This window comes from Suillus discolor (genome assembly GCF_016758755.1).
Source record: "Suillus discolor strain FC423 chromosome Unknown F5147scaffold_347, whole genome shotgun sequence".
Taxonomy (NCBI): Eukaryota; Fungi; Basidiomycota; class Agaricomycetes; order Boletales; family Suillaceae; genus Suillus; species Suillus discolor.
Genome location: NW_024541594.1, coordinates 1 through 18,759, shown reverse-complemented (window position 1 = coordinate 18,759; position 18,759 = coordinate 1). Strand labels below are relative to the sequence as shown.

Genomic DNA, 18,759 nt, shown 5'->3' with positions numbered 1-18,759 from the left:
CGGACTTCCTCAAACCTCTAATAGGGCGTACCTTGGGTGCCTCGTTACTTTTGCGCTTTACCACCCACTGCCATTATGCCACCTAGCGGTCTGTACTGCTATGATGTGCTAGCGACAACCTCCAATTCAGCGTGGCGGACTTCCTCAAACCTCCAATTATGGCGTACCTTGGGTGCCTCAGTACTTTTGCGCTTTACCCACCCAACACGCCATTTCACCCGTCAGGGGATTTTGTTCTTCAGTCATTCCTCCACGTTGCCGTGGAGGGATTTACGGGATAGCAACTAGCAATTCGCAAAATCTACTAAACGAGAATAACCTCCTTCCCCGAACCATCCTGTCCTCTCCGAGTTCCTCTGATGTCATCCTTTCTTGCCTGCACTGCCTGATGGAAGACCCTTTCTACTTCGGCGGTGATGTCGTGTTTTATTACATGATGAAGATCCTCGCCCGCATCTCGTTTTGCTTCTCGAATGACTTCCATGAGCTTTTCGGCCAGTTCATGGAGTATCAAGATGTCGCTCTTTTCACGTACCGCCTCTTGGATATATGGTGCTTCTTCAAATACTGCACTTTGTGGAGGGTTGCTAGCGGGAAAGATGAACATGTGCATTGGTCTCATGCGCTGGGCGATGTCTATTGACCATGTCACCACCGTGTCCTGCAGGTATGTCAGTTAAGCCAATTGTCGCCGAGCCAACCATTGACTCACAGAGTAGCTGGTTATCAGAAAGGAGACGATGAGCGCCAAGGCACTCAAGTGAACCAGAAGCGTAAACATGCGCTTCAGCATATGTAATAATGACCAGGAATCTTTAGAGGTAAGAGTCGCCTTTCCTATGCTATAGTCGTGGACCCATAAGTTAATTGTGGCTTTGCCGCGGCCTAGCGCTGGTGATGCAGTGGCGACTGTGCAGTGCCCATCAATATCTCGGGTCTTAGAAGATTGTCAATATCTTATCCTTGGCAAAAATTCAATACCTACAGCGATGGTCTGCACCAGGCCTCCATTGGAGTGGCGAAGAGTGTCAAGTAGCTTGCCTGTCTTCCTTTCAAATACATACACTGATCCATTGTCGCTTCCTCCTACAATCAATCTTCCTTCTGCTCCGAATGCCACCTGTTTGGGTACTGACACACTCGGAGGAGCAGTTACGAATGTTCGAACTGGCTCCTCGTTGCCGTCAAGTCGGTACAGCGTAAAACCGTCTGCTGCGTTGTCGACCACGAACACGCCTCTCTTCTGATTGACGGCTGCGTGACCGCTGACAGAATGTTAGTGATTTGTATATTGATCGTGAGCTGTGGACTGACATCACTGATTTACAGGTATACTCCTTCACCACCGTGCCGTCGTCGCCATTCAACTTGATGAAATTACCATCGTACAGTCCAAATGCATAGACACCTCGGTCGTCTGCAAATGCGACAGACTTAGGTACTGTGTTGTCTAGTCACACTGAAAACACAGCCTGCAGTTGCGAATTTGTGTTGAGGACAAGGACCTGAACTATTTTGTCCCTCGTTCCGATTGCTATCCGCGCACCTGCGTCGGAGGACGTCGGATCCCATGACATGCAAGTAATTTCAAAGCCCGATCCGAGTCTCCTAACGCAAATCTCCTGAAAATGCATCTGTTGATGTCAGGCGAAGGCCTAACGATGAACTAGGATTCTCTTACATCTATTGGGCTACGCCGCAAGAATGCCACATAACCTAAACCGGTTCCATAACAAAGTGTTTCCGCCATGCCTAGTCTTGTGGTGATCCAGACAGCGCAGCTGACTGTACCCCGCGACTCGCAGTTAAGGGGAGAGCATGTGAGTTCTTTTCGTGATCTGGTATCCCAGAGTTTAACGCCCTCGGTGCCTACTTGTTTGTTAGCACCCTGCCATAATTAGAACGCATGTGAGTTACCACCACATGCAAGAGCTTGGCCATCATTGGAAATTGCAAGCGCATGGATAGAACCGCCATAGGTAGAGAGGCACGCTCGATGTTGGAAGTGTTGCGTTGATTTCGTGAAGAGTGACCAGGCAAAGAGAGACATTGTCGCGTATAATCTTATCAATTGTAATTGCCAGCTCATTAACTCGCAGCCTATTTGTATAATGACTCTATTTGTTTTAGTAAACTTTTGTTCATGATTCCATGGCGATCATTTTGCTGACTTTTGTGTTCGGTTTTTTCATGAGCAACTTAGGGCCAATCTTATATTACAGTCGTCTATTAAAATCCATTGTACTTTCTATTCTCATCTTTTTTGTCATCGCCGTCCTGGACAACGTATTTGTTGATCCGTAATTGGTTATTGTTTCAACCCAATATGGCAGTCGAAGTGGTGCCATACTCATAAATCTTGCTAGAAGGTTACCTTCGTTCATACCCGCTCACATCGCCACCGTCATGCGCAACACAACGATTCCTGTCTCTCCCTTCTACGACCAAGAGCCTGGTGCTCCACCACCGTTTCCTCCCATGCTTACCGACCAGCTTGAGTTATTTGGAAGTACTCATCACCCAACTATACTCATCTCCGACGAGATTCTCCCTGCCAAAGCTAGCACCATCGTCCCACCTATTCCTGCCCTCAAGGGCACGCCTGAGATCAAACTTGCGGTGCCATCATCCAAGACCAATCGTTGTTTCTCGCCGTACCCGAAGAGAGTCTCATTGGAGCGGTTTTCTTCTCGGTCACCCGTATCTTCCGATTCTTCCGACTCCATTGATTCGGTGTCAGACAGTGGCTCGTCTACTTCGGCCGCGAGTCTATCAGAAGACTCAAAGATACCCAAGCCCCCTGGCGAACCTGGTCGTCCGGGGTGGGGAGGATACACGCTCCAGGAGAGTTTAAACTGGAGTCCAAAGGCATACACGAAATTCAAGGTTAGTGACATGTTCTCACTGCGGTCTGCTGCTTACTAAATCAACGCCTCAAGAAATCTATGCACCACCTTGTCGAGGAACATCTCGATACCACAAAGTGCGCCTCTTCCCAAAGCCCTGCGCTCCTGAGATATGTGCGCGACAAAGTCAGTACACCTTCTATGGCGATCATCCACAATCTCATGATCTATTAGGCTGTTGATGCTTTCTCCCGACCTAGACAACTACAGTAGTTGCTGGCCGGTGAATGATATCATCATGATGCATCTGAAATACACGTCGGGACGTGCTAGGCAGAAGGAAGCAGGGATGGCTTTGGGCAAGAGCAAGAGGAAGACACATACATCGCCTGTGAGCTCTATTATTATTGCGAAGGTCAGGGCTAATGCTAATCTACAGGCCACTTGATTCATCCTGTCCCCTATATCAATATCGTAAATTACTCCGTAGAAAATGTCAGCATGATATTTGTTGGGACCTAGTCTCGAATAAGGGCACGTTGAGCAAAAATTAAGCGGAGTGATAGACTGTAGGGATGCATGTAGAAAGACCTGAACTCGAGTTACGACTCAGCCGTTGATGGGTCATTCCTGACACGACGGTATGTACTGTCGTAAATCATTTCTCTTAATAGCTACCTCCCTCCCTTTTACCGAATTCAACCTTGCTACTCTGACCCCACAGGCCCACCGATCGTCGACCAGCCATCTACGACGGTATGTACCGTCGTGTGCGTTATCCTGTGGTCACTGTTATAGCGTCCCTCGTTGTTTGCGTATCCTTCATGACAGCAGCCCTCTGGGCGAACCTCATTTATTATTTACTACAATCATTATACAATCACTTTCAAGTATCAAACTACCGCCTCATGAAACCTGGAAACCAGCCGATGGTTGAGCCGAGTGCTTAGTGGCTTCACAAACGTGAGAGTGCGTGGGATCCTTGCTCGAAAATGATGTTTAATGTATCGTGTAAATCTGACAGGTACCAGATCAACGAGGCTCAAGGAATGACCATCTACTGAACTCACTGATGCATGATAAAGTCAGCGAGCGCATTGTCCCTGCCTCGCATATTCACAACAGAGCCACTGCTAACGCCAACCCTCATCACAACTGCGTCACCTCGGAATATGTGTTCTACGCTGCTAAGAAGGGGGTTGACTCCCAGACGACAGTGTCGCTTGAAGAAGACGCAAAACTGGTAAATGTGTCTCCCTTCATGTAGGGTAACAAAACAATTATGCACGTAAGGCTGCACGGCAGCGTAATTCAGGAGGCTCTCAACAACGGGAAAGCGTTGGGCTTTGCGCGAGCGATTGGAGCATCGCGTCAACATAGTGACCTGGCGAGGTTTACTCCCCGACGCAGAATACAGCCTACAACGCAAATGGAGCTCTGGAGTCTTATACAGCTGTCAGCGAGGATCAGGAGTGAGGTGAGGTAAGGTAACTTACAAACGACGTAGGGAAGATATACCCGCGAGTGTTGACCATTGCAGCAAAGGAATGACAAAAATAAGTGACAAGGCGACCAGCGCTAAGGATAACGTGAGGGAATGGGCGATGAAAGTGGGCGATGAAAGTTGGATTTTATAGTAGTTCCCCTTTGAACCGAGCACACCAACCACACACCCACCGTACACGACTTTGAACCGAGCATGACTTTGAACCGAGCACATCGCACACGACAATAGCTATTGTCTTGATTAACCAGGATATTAACTACGACAATAAACAATAAGTGTTAACTTGTGACTTTTTGAACTCAAATTAATTCAAAGCCAAACCTAATATATTCCTTGTTCAATCTCAATCCCGACTCATGACCGAAAAGCGCGCGATAAGGCTGCATATAAAGTAAAGACATATACGTCCAAACCTAAATCACAATTCCTATTGCCATGTCAGTACGAACGCGCTTTCTTCCGGAAGATGTTCAAACATACAACGATGTAGGCTTATTTGACGATGCCATGGAAGACGATACAAGTCAGCCTTCCAATATGATCGTCAATACGGTACCTCCAATTAGATCAAGCGGGGAGATAGACCAGATGGACCTTGAAGAGACTGTAGAGGATGTCACAAGCCCGCCCGCCACAAGGACGGTTCTCGACAAGAGGGAAAGGCTGCATGTACAACAAAAGCAGGTCGTCGATAAGGTACGACTAGTACAGAGAAGTTAATAACTAGCTCAGTCTATACAGACATCGGACAAGCGTCGCATTAAAGAAGTCGACTACTCAGAGACATTGCGCCAGACCGTATACAGTCAAGAGGAGCAGATCAACACTATGAGGCGTGAAATGCAGATGGTTCGTAGTATCTTACTGCAAATTACCAATATGTGACGGTGGCCGTAGCAAAACGATATAAAAAAGCAGTGGGAAGCAGCTCTAAGAGAGCGGGAAGAGCAACTAGAAAAGGTCCACCAAGAACTCGAGGTAATTCCTTTGCAGCGTTCGACAGACAATGCATGTTGACATCGTGGCATGGCAGGAGAACCACGCTCAGCAGCAAGAGAACCGCGCCCAACAGCAGAAGCAACTTGAAGATTATATCAGAGAAAGTCGCGAAACACTCAGCCAGGCGAATCGCGAGGCAATAGACGCTGGCATGCATAAAATCCTGGAGGAAACTCGCGAGCGATTTACACAAGAATTGAGGCGGCGAGAAGCAGAGCTGGGTGAAGAACTGGCCAGGCGAGAGGAAGAATTAAGGAAAAGGAAAGAAGAAGAGGTGAGCTAAACAACTTAACAAGAAAATGGTTCATGACGATCAAGGTAGTGTCGAGAACAATCGAGTGCCATCTTCACGGAGATGGAAAGGAGACTACAGCATGAAATTGAGAAGTTGAAGGTGAGAATGTTGTTTCATAAACTCACAGGCAATATGCTGAAATCTGCTTGAATGCACTCCAGGCGGAAAAAGAGAGCGAGCTGGCCAGGATGGAACAACGATTTGCCAGGCGTCACAGGGTACAGGACGATGATATAGAAATTGATAATGACCCCCCTCTGCGGAGAGACACAGGGCAGTCATCCGCACCATCCGCAAAACCGTCGTTAGGTACCCCATGCCTTGATGCGATTAGAAGGATAAAGAGAACTCGTGGAGTATCACGCAGGACTCGCCTTGTATCAATAGTAGCAGAGGTAAGGGTCTGATGCTGTTGGCTGCGATACAAGATTTGACGACAGTAGGTGAACACCGAGGAAGTCCCTCGTGAATCATCCGAAGAAGATGTACCACCACCTGAGCAGCACAATCCATCGCCTCGTGCCAGCCTCAGCATGGAGGACGCAATCGCAAGAGGTGTGGAGGCTGCACTGAGACGCGTTCTCGTCGACAAAGAATTTTCGGGTCTCAAAAAGCGCAGTCCCCGGAGGAGAAAGACAGAGGAGGAAGAAGTACAGCGTGAAAAGGCAAGCGAATCAAACTACGAAAGAGACTTCCTGCTGGTAAGCCCAACATCATATAGAAGCTCCCACACTTACGGCGAAGTAGGGAGAAGTGCGGCGTCTCTTCAAAGATATGTTCAACATTTCTCAAGATGCTGATTTCATAGCCCATGAGGCAGCTCGTCGTGAGGATGTGTATTCATATGAATATGAAGATGGCCCAGGTCCTGATCTGAAAAACCTCGCGTTCGATACCAAGAACGGGTCCAAAACCCCCTGGAATAGTAGAATCATCGATCTGCTACTTGGAGAATTACGGAGAAGGGGCGATGAAGAGAGGTGGCCATTCGCCAGGTCAGAGGCGTATTTCAGGAAAATTCTTCGAGATCGCTACAAGCGACTGCGTACGGTCTGGACGTGTGCCCAGCCTAAGGTCACGGCAAAGGGTGTGCTGGAAACTCCCGCGGAGGTAGAGGAGAGGTTAATCGCGAAGAAGGACGAATTATTGAAGGTGACTCGTCAAACGACACGTCGCAGAAACGTATGCTCGCAATATCCAGACGGTTCTAGCACTGATACTTTCTCAGAAATATCTCCGTAGAGCAACAGTTCTTGACCATCTCGTTAAGCAGAAGACCGATGATAAAGAAGAGGACCTCCCAGCGTGGCAGTGGCTTCAGCAACTAGTGAAGACGTTGGGAGAATGTGGTATGAGTTCGGAAGAGAGCGATTTGGAGAATGATATTGAAACAGTCCTTCGGGTCAAGAACATGGTATGGCGTCGTGCGGTAGAACGCGAATTGGATATCGTCGATCACCAGAGGCTTGCGGATGACGATATATTCGCCCCCCAAGGCTCAAAGCCAATGAAAAGGATACGCGCAGCCGGGAATCCGAAGACCTCCAGGGTACCAGCTGAGGAATTGCCAAAAGCCTTGTATAGCGAAGAATGGCTCATGGGCCTCAGCAAACGTCAGGTCGAGAAGTTATCAATCTCAGACAAAAGATTCAAATGGATGCAGGTTGCGGTAGTGTAGTGTATGTATTGTATGTATGCTCCAAAGGATGTAAATCAATAATCAATGTGTCAGGTAACAAAAGGATGACTCGATGACACGACGGTACATACCGTCGTGTGAGAGATGAGACCATCGAACTTGGAGGTAGGCAATGAAAGGACATGCGACGGTACATACGGCGGTTCACGCCGGGAGTGATGTGGAAAGTAAGGAAAGTACGTCGAAGGTCAAGGGTAGAATCATATTAGGAGAGGTCGGATTATCAGATTCAAAGTGACTACAAAAAGATGAGCACATAGTGCTACAAGTAGTAATACAGGAGTCGCTAAAACAAAAGATCAAGAACCTAGGTAAACAAAAACCCGCGAAACAATTGGGAGCTGAATATAAATATGTTGCGAGCAGGCAACTGACTGCCAGAAAAATTCGCTTGACTGAGGTGCTTGAAGGACTGCTTGTCGTCGCCCGGTAACTGCGTCGACCACAGGGTTTTAGCTGAGCCGAAAATGGTCAGGCGAGGACAATAACCCGACACTTCTCAGCAGTACAGACCGCTGGGTAGTGGGAGGAAGACTTGGACTCGACTCAGACTCGGCAGTACATACCACCGAGCGTTCAGAGTTGATCAGTCGAAAAGGACTTGGAGGTGGTTGTGTTGAGGCTTGTTGATTGCATAAGTTAGGCTTTAGTCACGTGAGTGCAGTTTACTGCTCTCAGCGTAGTAGTCATCCTTTATTGTCCTGGCACGATGGTATGTACTGTCGTGTTGTCGCTCGCCTCTGTTTCTTCCATTTCTATGAGGAGCCGACTTCGACTGCTGGGGCCTCATCTATCATCGATAATATTTGGCATGACGGTATGTACTGTCATGCCATCCTTTCGTCGCCTGCCTCCACCGGACCTTTATTCCATTTCCGTTCCCGCGTGGCTACGCTCCTTCTGGCAAATACTCAGAACGTTCATCCGCATTCGTTTATCATTATCGGCGCCCATGTAAGTAGGCACGTTGTACTTTGTTGCCTTGCTTTCCTTGTAAATTTTACGTTGTTGTGAGTCGCCCCCACTTTGTCCTTGTTCTTTTATCGTATTTAAATGGTCATATCCCGGTCTTTACTCTTCTAGACTTAACCATCACCCATAGACGACGGTACATACTGTCGTCATTCACCTGATGCCTGCGTCCCGTCCATCGCTCAAATGATGCATGTGTCAGGAGTGTATTACCAGGGGCGGATGCAACGAATCAGGCGCACCAAAAGGAGTGTTGATGGCAGAACGCTTAATCGCTGCTCATGTCCAGCGTGTAAAGGCTGAACATGCTGAGCCCGTGGCCGTCACCTCTAATCTTTCCGCATGCACCACCGCTGGCAGCAGCATCGCTCCATCCCATGTCTGTGTTCTGGTGGATGAACTCGGGCGGTTAACATTGTCACCACCCTTGAAGTCAACCCGCAAGGGTGCTGGCGAGAAAGTATCCAAGAAGGAACGCGATCGGCGAACCATGAGGGCATTAGATGTCCTTGACAACATCGAGTCCCGAATTCAACGGATCTTCCGCTTGCTACTGGATTCTGGTAACCTTAATGACGCTGGCCGCAAGGTACCTTTGCTTCGCAAAGCTGTCGAGAATGTCAGTCGACGGGCAGATGTCATAATGGCGCGAAAGCAGGCAATCATCACTCAGATTGATGACTTGGCCGCCCAGATCAGCAGGCATAAGCCGTCTGACGATGTGCTGGTACCCATCGAGATTGATACCAGTAAGCAACGAGCATGTGGGTCACGGGTTCTTTGCTTATTGTACGATAGATACCTTTCAGGTTTCAGTTGATCGATCAGATGAAATCAGCCAAGTCGTCTTATTACTTTGTGTCGCATGTAGGGTTATCATGGGAATGAGCAGGAGTAGCTGCGATTTGATTGTGAAGATTATCATCATCATACTGTTCCTTGCATTTCGGAAGTCGGACGGTAGTCTTAGCTCGTCACACGAAAACATCCTCAAGCAGATCCCATTAACATCGGAAAGTGCGGAGGCAAAATTCCACCTTACCGGGACAACCATCCCGTATGCCGTTTGCAGTTGTCATTGCACCTACGCGCCGATTTATGCGCCAGGCTCAACCACCCCAACATACCCCAAATGTTGCACACATTGTCCTACTCCCGAGACCGAATGTGGCGAAGATTTACTTGTCGGCGCTGACGGAGAACCCAGGCCCAAGAAGATTTTCTTGTACCACGACTTCAAAGATTATCTTGCTAGTCTCCTCTCGCGTAGAGATATCGAGGCTGTAATGGATCAGGCGTGCGATGATCTCATGGAATCCATTAACTCTCCTCATCCGCCCTTCGTCAAAAATCCATTTGAATCTCAATTCCTCCGTCAGTTTGGTGGCCCGGAGCCAGGCTTGCTTTTTGTTGACAGAGGAGAGGAAGGGCGCTATGCCTTCGCCCTTTTTGTGGACTTCTTCAATCCGGAAGGGTTGAATATACGCGGAGCTAGCACATCCTGTGGAATCATCTCCATGGCGTGCTTGAATCTACCGTTGGATATTAGATACAAGCCGGAGAACATGTATGTTGCAGGCATCATCCCAGGTCCGAAGCAGCCATCACTAGAAAATCTCAACCACTACATCCGACCGCTCATCAACGACTTAGTAGACGCATGGAAGTGCGGTGTCAAATTCTCCAAAACTGCCTGTTACCCTGACGGCCGCGTTACTCGAAGTGCCGTTGCCCTGGTTGTTTGTGACCTTCCTGCTGCTCGACATATCACTTCTCTGGCCGGAGTTAGTAGTCATTTTTACTGTAGTGCATGTGATTGCTACCACAAGTCTACTTATGGAAGAGTAGACTTCGAGAATTGGAAACCTCGCAATAGAGACGAACTCCGAGTATATGCGGAGCAGTGGAGAGACGCTGCCACGTCCGGTGAACGTGAAACATTGTTCAAGGCTCACGGCGTGCGTTATTCCGAGCTTTGGCATCTACCATACTGGGACCCCTCTCGGCAACTGGTTGTTGATCCAATGCACTGCCTATTGGAAGGCTTAGTTCCTCACCACACTCGTAATCTACTTGGTTTGACTTCGAGGTCAACCGCATCGACTTCTGTCATTCCCGCATTTACGTATGATTTTGGCGAAGTGCCTCCCGGGACAATGACGTCGAAGGAAATGACGCAGATATCTGCGATCCAGACTCTCCTTGTTTCCCAGATGAGTATTTCCGACGAAGAGGCTTGTTATAACAAGCTGAAGGACTCTCTGTTGCACAAGAATACGGAACCGTTGAAGTTCGTCTGCAATACCCTGGGTTGTATGCCAAGTAAAGCTGGTAGAACATTTAAGATAGATTATGTTAAAGTCCTCCTTGACTGGGTAAGTTCTTCGCCATCGTGTTTACTGTCCTGAGTTTCCTAACGCTCATATACAGCGTCGTGGAAAGCCTTTAGCTGCTCCCCAAGACGAACCTCAGTTTGGGACAGCAAAAGTGCTTGGACGTATTTGCGATGTCATTCGAGATACATCTGTCCCCACTTGGCTTGGTTCAGTCCCTAGTAATTTTGGAGAGGCATCTGCTGGGACACTTAAAGCTGATGAGTGGCGATCACTCATCATGGTCTACCTTCCTATTTCCCTTGTGAGCTTGTGGGGAGCCGGTACCTCACATTCTTCCGATGAACTCGCTGTCCGCCTCAAAGTTGTTCTTGATCACACTATGGAACTTGTCGGTGCGGTGTATATTGCATGTGCACGAACCATGACTGCAAGACGAGCGAAAGCGTATCGCTCGTACATCTCTGGTTATGTCGGAAAGTTGAAGGAGATCCATCCTACCTTCTCTCTCCGCCCAAATCACCATGCGTCTTTCCACTTATATGACTATCTACTCCTATTCGGGCCCGCCCACTCGTGGTGGAGTTTTCCCTTCGAGCGTCTGATTGGAATACTTCAACGTCTCCCCGTAAATCACAAATTTGGTGAGCCCTTATTATACGGAACGAAAAAAGTAGACTGATATCTTGTCAGGGGAGCTCGAAAACACAATGCTTTGTTCGTATATCAAGGCTACTAGGTTTCGCCGTTGGCTCGCTCGACCGGACTGTCCGCCTGCTATCCAAGAGTGCAGGGTCCTTTTCGATAAAGTATATGCCCCAAAGGGTGCTATAGATCCCCACCAAGAGCTTGCTGAAGATCCTATGGATGATGTCGTCCAGGCGCCTGACTCGGCAACGACCAGTGCAGTGCCTGAGGATTTATATACCCTTATCCGACGGCGAAAAGCAGTATTATGGGCCTCACTCAAGTTTGATGGTATTATTTACAGCAGGGCATCTACACACCTGGGAAACAGCCAGATTCTGTTCTATCCCGACGGAGATAGATCGTTGACCCCTGTCCCCGCTAGTATCATATATATCTATGGTACGACGACAGGAGAAATGTCGTTCGCTGTACAGCGACATCTCCCGCTGGATATTCACAATGACCCCTTCTCGATGTATCCCGATTTTCCGGCCAAGTTGTACTCGACAAACTTACAGAGTAGTCTCGAAAAAGTCAAGGTGTCCTGGGTAGTTGGCCACTTTGCACGGTGGGCGGTTTCTGACTCTCATGCAGTAATTTTATCCCTATCTCGCGATTGACAGATTTAGCTAAACCCTCTCAATGATTCATACTGACGATTGTATCTTTTGTATTGTATTGTATTGTATTGTATCGTATCGGTGTCATATGTTATTACTAGATATCCATGATAATAACAGTGTATATTTGAATTCTCGCATATCTGCAAATGTCATACACGAGGTAAGCAGGCGACGAATGAGTTATGTGCGGGCAATGGTCCAGACCCTTCAGTCACTTTGGACGTAGAAGTGGTGCCCCGGATGTGCCAAAAGGCTGTAGAATGTGTCCCAGCCAGTACCGGCCTGTCCAGGTAGATATGTGGCTGGCCGGTGTGTAGAGGTAGGCACAGCCAGTGTACCTTGAACCCGCAAGGTATGTAGCCTGTGTGACCACTCAGGCAGTGTGTAGAGCTAGGACTGGCCGATGTTTCCATATACAAGTGCTCGGCCAGCACTGCTCATACGACCACATATAAGGGTGCTGGCCGGCCATGTAGGGCAGGACCCAGCCTCTGGCCAGCACTCTTATGGACAGTCGTATAGGAGTCTCGGCCGAGCACATAGGGCAGGCACTGGCCAGCTTCACCAGGACCCAGCCTCTGGCCAGCCCTGCTCATACACCTATGTATAGGAGTACTGGCCAACTGTGGTAGGGCAGGGGCCAGCTCAGTGAGGACACATCCTCCGGCCAGCACTTGTATACATGGACGTATAAGAGCCTCGGCCGAGCACATAGAGCAGGTACTGGCCAGCACTTTTATACATGGTCGTATAGGAGCCCCGGCCGAGCACACAGGGCAGGTACTGGCCAGCTCAGCCATGACATAGCCCCCGGCCAGGACTGTTATACATCCCTGTATAAGAGTCCCGGCCAGGGGTATTGGACAGGTACTGGCCAGCTTAGCCAGGACACAGCCTCCAGCCAGCACTCTTATATATGATCATATAAGAGCCCTGGCCGAGCACACAGGGCAGGTACTGGGCAGCTCAGCCATGACACAGCCCCCAGCCGGGACTCTTATACTGTGCTGTATAAGAGCCCCGGCCGGGGGTATAGGCCATGTGCTCATTTTACAAGCAGGAGGCTGGCTGAACTGGCCAGTACTTGCACTACATGACTGGCCAGCACCTTTATACATGCCAGTACCTGCCCTCTACCCCCGGCCGGGGCTCTTATACTGAGCAGTATAAGAGCCCCGGCCGGGGGTAGAGGGCAGGTACTGGCATGTATAAAGGTGCTGGCCGGTCATGTAGTGCAAGTACTGGCCAGCACAGTATAAGAGTCCCGGCCGGGGGTATAGGGCAGGTACTGGCATGTATAAAGGTGCTGGCCGGTCATGTAGAGCAAGTACTGGCCAGTTCAGCCAGCCTCCTGCTTGTAGATGAGGTCTAAGGATCTTGAGTGGCCATGTCAACTATATACTGGCCACCTTATAATGTATATTACTTTGCCTAGTAATATCCACTAGATTTACGAATGAAAACAGCAACAATACAATGTGCTATGCTATGTCACTTGCGCATGGCCTTTTTGGACGGCTGTCTGGCTCTGCTGGATCGACGAATATTGTCAGTGGTAGGCTTTTTGGATGGTCTTCCAGATCCCCCAGACTTTCCTCTTTTCTTCCCTTTCTGCACTACCTCCTCCTCCTCCTCCTCCTCCTCCTCCTCCTCCTCCTCCTCCTCAGCCTTCTCCGGCTCCTTACCCTCACTGTCCTTTTCGTTCGCCACTTCCACCAGTTTCAACAGCTTCTGGTTCTCCTCCTCCAGCTTTCGCTTTCTCTCCTCCAGCTTTCTCATGTCCTCCTGCAGCATCGCCATTTTCTTCTTCTGTTCCTCTGTCTCGCGAAGTTCCTCTTCAACCTTCCTTCTCATCTCATCTTCCTCCCTTTGTTTCTCGTCATCCACTTCCTCTTCCCTGGTCGAAATAGTCTGAGCGGCAGTATCGGTACCATGTTCTTCTCCACCAGCCTCAGTAATGGCAGCATGTTGTCCCTCCTTCGCCTTGACCATGCGGGTGACCCCACCTCTGGCTGTGTTTATTGCCTCTATAACGAGGTCGAGGGTCTTGATACCCAAAATAGAGGTGCCAAGGTAAGAGGGGGTGTTGGGGGTAGCGTCGTCCGCCTCATACTCGATGACTCGCTTACATTCTCTTAGCAGCATCCCGAGACCTAGGCCGACCTTCATGGCTGACGCCAAGCCAGATATCTTCGTAGACGAGACTACCTCAAAGAACGTGTCCAACTCACTAACCTCTGAGTGTACACTGTTTGGAAGGTGCGATCCCTCCCAAGACCATGTCGCCCATGCAGGCCATTCGGTTGCCTCAGAGCTTTGTTCCTGCATCGGGTGAGTGTCAAGTTTCACCAATCTAGGTAAAAATCACAAGCGTACCTTTTTCAAGCCACCAATACTCGAAATGAAAAGCAGATACTCTCTGTTGCTGCTGAGGGATCGTAAGAATGACATTCGATCTTTCATTGGCACAGTAGCTGGTGTGCGTATGCCTTCTTGAGCAACTGACGGTCGAGCGACGAGGCCTGCTGATGGAGCTAGATTATCATCAGAGCTGTCCTCGGAGCTGTCCTCGGCCAGCCGTCTTGTACGTTTCACGGGTGTAGGGGCAGCTGAGGCTCCTTCTTCATCGTCGACTTCTACGTACTTCTTTTTTGATTTCTTCTCGCCTACATAAACAGCATTTTCGAGCAGGGACTTGTTCATGTGGGCACTTGCAGCTCCGACAGAAATAACGAGTCTCTGCTTCGAAGCCTTCCGGGCTTCCCAATGGCCCCAAAGTTTGTTGATTTCCTTCACTCTCAAATGAGATGGGTCTTGCACGGTAAAACCATTGGGGATGGAGTCTGGATCCAGGTACAGCAAAGGCTCACCGGCGATTGAGAGCCAAGGTACTGGCTTCATGCTACCAGTGAAGACTTCTGAAAAACGGAAGGTGAGTCAAGTTAAAATCGACAAAGACGAAGTAATCAACAACTCGCTGTAAGATGCATGAAAAATTTGCCGAACCAGTTCTTGTTGCCCCTTGAGGCTCACTTCCTTACGAGAAGGGAGCTTTGCGTAACCGTGGTTATCCAGGATGACTTCGGGCATTGCATCCTTTCCATCATTCGTTTCTTCATCGGAGGAGTCATCATCATCATTGGTGGGGTCTGATACACGGTCATTGAGCAGTCTGAACCGATCCAAAAAAAATACAAAACTCACAGAATTCAGCCTTTGACCACTCGGCATATTTTTCAAAACCTTCAGACGTCCATTCTTTGCTTCCTCGAGAACTCTGGCTAAACGATTTCTTCTGATTGACAGGCTGAGACTCATGACTGAATAACAATAACATTGTTAGTTTACACTGAGGAGAGTGTATAAATACTCACATCTTGACACTTAAAGTCTGATCGGCATTTTTCTTGTGACTGACCAACATCACGAGTCGGCAACCCATAGTACGACGAATCTGTTCTGTAAAATCATCGAGAACTTTTTTGAGGTTTTTCTTTCGATACCTGCCAATATAGTTAGAGTAGAAATTGAACAAAAAATGACAATTTACATCGCCTGTGATTCTGCTGGGGCGCCATCCCTATTCCACTTGTCCCTCGCCTCCTCAACCTCCTTCCGATGTGCAGAGGTCATGCTGTTGAACCATTCCCTCGCATGTCCAGTCCTATACTTAATAGAATGTTGTACGCCTTTCTTCTGTTGCTGCTCCTTATCGTAGTCGTCCATCTCCTGCTTAAAGAGTTTCTGTGCGACGTCCCAAGCGTTAAGCTCCTTCTTGTAGAACCCTGCGTCCTTAGGACGAGCCGCCAACTCTCTGTCCTCAGGGGACATGCCAAGTTCTTCCTCCAGCTCTGAGTCATCTCCCAAGATCTGTTGCTCATCACGCCGATCATCAGCGTCCGTTAAGAACTGGAGGTAGTACCTCCGGATAGCCTATATATCAAGTATGTCAGCACCATTGTATACTCAGAATGAACAGTACCTTTTTCAATCCCTTTGGTAAATCCTCGGGATCCTCTCTTGTGTGATGAATTGCGACAATTTCATTGCGGATCTGTCTCAGCAAATTGTGACGGGAATTCTTCCCATTTACAAACTGATCTTTGTGGAGAGTCAGTACTCCCTCCCAAGAAGCATACCATTCAGCCATTGATGACACGTTGTATAAGTCAGGAGCTTTCGGCAAGGGTGGGTATGCGTCGCGTAACCTTAGACCAGGCCGAAAAGTTGAAATTTTGAAGGAGACGCGATCACGTGCATGCAAACCAAGACGCGTCGTTACCAAATCAACCGTGTGACAAAGTGATAACTCAATTCAAATTATGTACATACACTGTCAAGTAAATACCCAAATCACCTGCGCGCCTTCTTGGCAGTCCCAGTAGGCACCCCCTCATTCATGCGCTTGCCTTGGGTAGACACAGCTGAAGACTGAAGTACAAAATGAGTAGAAGGCGACTGGAACCAAGCGCAGTTCTTGGTCTTTGCGCTGTTGACAATTGACCCAGGAGGCTTGGTGACGGACAACTTGTAGGGAGGCAACTTTTGCATGCTACCACAGTTGGTGTACTTGCATGTGTAGATGTACCGGCAAACAGAGACACGGTCTGGGGCGTCCTCGTCGCGACTCTTATCAGCAACCGTCACAGCGACCCTCTCGGCCCAGCTCTTGGTAGAGCCGCATTGGGGGCACTGTGCAGGAATATCCAGGCCCCAAGGTGAAGTCTGAGTGTGAGCGCGCGCAAATGTAGTCAGTTCCAGTTTGCAGCAACCTTCAATGTTGACTCGAGTCATCAGGATGATGCTGGTGTGCTGACCGAGGCAACCTGACATACTAAGGAGAGTGGGAAACACGCTGCGGATGCTGAGTTGCTCAATCGCGACAAGTTCCATCATGGCGACCAAAAAATTCGTGGCGACAAGAGGTTGAAAGCGAGGTGCGGGAAAGATGATTGCGCCCGCGAAGTCGAATTGAAGAACGGCCTCCTTGAGCTGAGTGTAGGGTGTCTCGTGCGCCACCACAGAGCCGCAGACCAGGAAGACGATGTGGGAGGACTTGAGGATCCTAGCATAGGGCTTTAACACTGTAGAGAGAACCTAGGATACATTAATTCATAACGTTAAAACGTCCAAAATTTTAAACTTACATGCTGAACTTCCATCGCAACATACTCTCCCTCACCTTGACCCTCCTTCCCTGCAAAGAGCCACCCACTGTCTTCTTCCGAATGGTTGGAGAGAAACGCAAAGACGCGACCGGTGGAACCAAGGTGACTGGTGAGCTCAGAAACCGTTCGGACCTGGTCGCGGGTGTAGTTGTCGATCTGCTGATATGAAGCAACGTCGAACAAGATCTCGATGTACAGAAACCCGCCGCTGGGGTAGAACTTGTCGAGGTAATGGGAGAGGAGTGGAACGGGTGTCGGGATTCTGTCCTTGCCACCAAGGATAAAATGGACGACGGCAAGGGGTGTGGCTGCCAAGATGGAGCTAGACGCCAGCTCGTACTTGCCCTTGAGCTGCAGGAAGCCTGGGAGTACAGGCGTTCCTCCTTGCTCTGGCAAAAAGTTATGATAGAAGCCCTGAACAGTCAATCAATTTAAAATTTGAATAATAAAGAAAGACTCACAAAATATGGCGTGGGCTCCTTGATTGTCCGCAACGAGTGACAAGAAAGACATAAAAATATTACGTCCGTATGTCGGACATCATCGATATGGGCCTTGGGCACCTCAATGCATTTGCTGCACATGACGCGGGGGCACGCGTTGCATTCAAAAAGTACAACGTCACCTTCCGCGCCATCGCGACAAATCAAACACCACTGACCCGCAGTCAGTCAATGAAACACTTGAAGTAGGCAAAAAAACTTACTATACTGTGATCTTCAGTTGTCCTAGTGTCTTCCTGGCTCCAAGGATGACGTGGACGATTCAGCGTGTGACGCAGCGGGCACCGGAGGAGAGCCGACAGGTGCCAAAAGTTTCTTGGCAGAACCGCCACAGGACTTCTTTGCCGTGTTCTTCTTTCTAGGTGGCATAAAGACAACTGCAGCGCAAAGGACTTTGAGAATTTTCAAATCAACCAGTCATGTGATCATGTCCATGGTTGCGCCGGCATTTTCCGTGCCAAACAATGCAGTACAAAGGACTTTGCGAATTTTCAAACCAACCAGTCATGTGATCGTGTCACGCCGGCATTTTCCACGACAAACAACATCAAATATGTTGTAACATATAGCCAGGCGCAACAATTTCACACGGTTCAATTTCAAACCACATCTCTTCCATCCGCTCACCTTGTTAGCCACCTACACAGACTGCAGCTGTGTAAGTGGCTCACAACTCACTGAGCGCTCATTCTCTACCGCGCGGTATGGTCTCTTAATTCCAATTCTATTCTAATTTGGGTGCATAGGTTGATCTTCTTTGGTTCATCCGGTGAAAGGATACCTAAGGTATGCCTCTTTTCAACCATCTCTTCACTGAAACCTTCTTTCTAGCCAATTTCTATTCACTGAGGAGGCTATTGGTGCGCCTGCAGATCAAGGTCTGTTTTTGTTCAACCGTCTCTTCACTAAACACCTTCTTTCTAGTCAATTTATATTCACTGGGGAGGCTATTGGGGCGCCTCCACATATAAGGTTGTCTTTTTTTCAACAATCTCTTCACTAAACGCCTTCTTTATAGTCAATCTATATTACTGGGGAGATTTATGTGCATTGGCGCACTTCTCCCTTCTTTTATCATTGAGTCTGGGGCTTGGGGGGGAGGAGATCTATGTGCGCATGGCGCA

General features: G+C 48.8%; 2 protein-coding genes across 2 annotated transcripts; both read right to left on the bottom strand.

Annotated features, from left to right (window-relative positions):
- Positions 1-304: 304 nt before the first annotated feature.
- On the bottom strand, positions 305-2,050 carry F5147DRAFT_783367 (WD40-repeat-containing domain protein; the record flags this gene model as incomplete). The annotated part of the gene is made up of 7 exons (XM_041442816.1): positions 305-661; positions 713-937; positions 986-1,265; positions 1,315-1,450; positions 1,547-1,622; positions 1,682-1,869; positions 1,918-2,050. The coding sequence occupies 7 exons, from the start codon at positions 2,048-2,050 to the stop codon at positions 305-307; spliced, it is 1,395 nt and encodes a 464-aa protein (XP_041284281.1).
- An 11,405-nt stretch (positions 2,051-13,455) lies between these two features.
- On the bottom strand, positions 13,456-17,716 carry F5147DRAFT_660539 (uncharacterized protein; the record flags this gene model as incomplete). Its single annotated transcript, XM_041434677.1, has 13 exons — positions 13,456-14,168; positions 14,196-14,286; positions 14,341-14,807; positions 14,835-14,882; positions 15,006-15,113; positions 15,169-15,284; positions 15,339-15,467; positions 15,515-15,897; positions 15,947-16,172; positions 16,322-16,736; positions 16,800-17,061; positions 17,112-17,546; positions 17,594-17,716. 13 exons carry the CDS (start codon positions 17,714-17,716, stop codon positions 13,456-13,458), a joined length of 3,516 nt encoding a protein of 1,171 aa, XP_041284280.1.
- Positions 17,717-18,759: the final 1,043 nt, after the last annotated feature.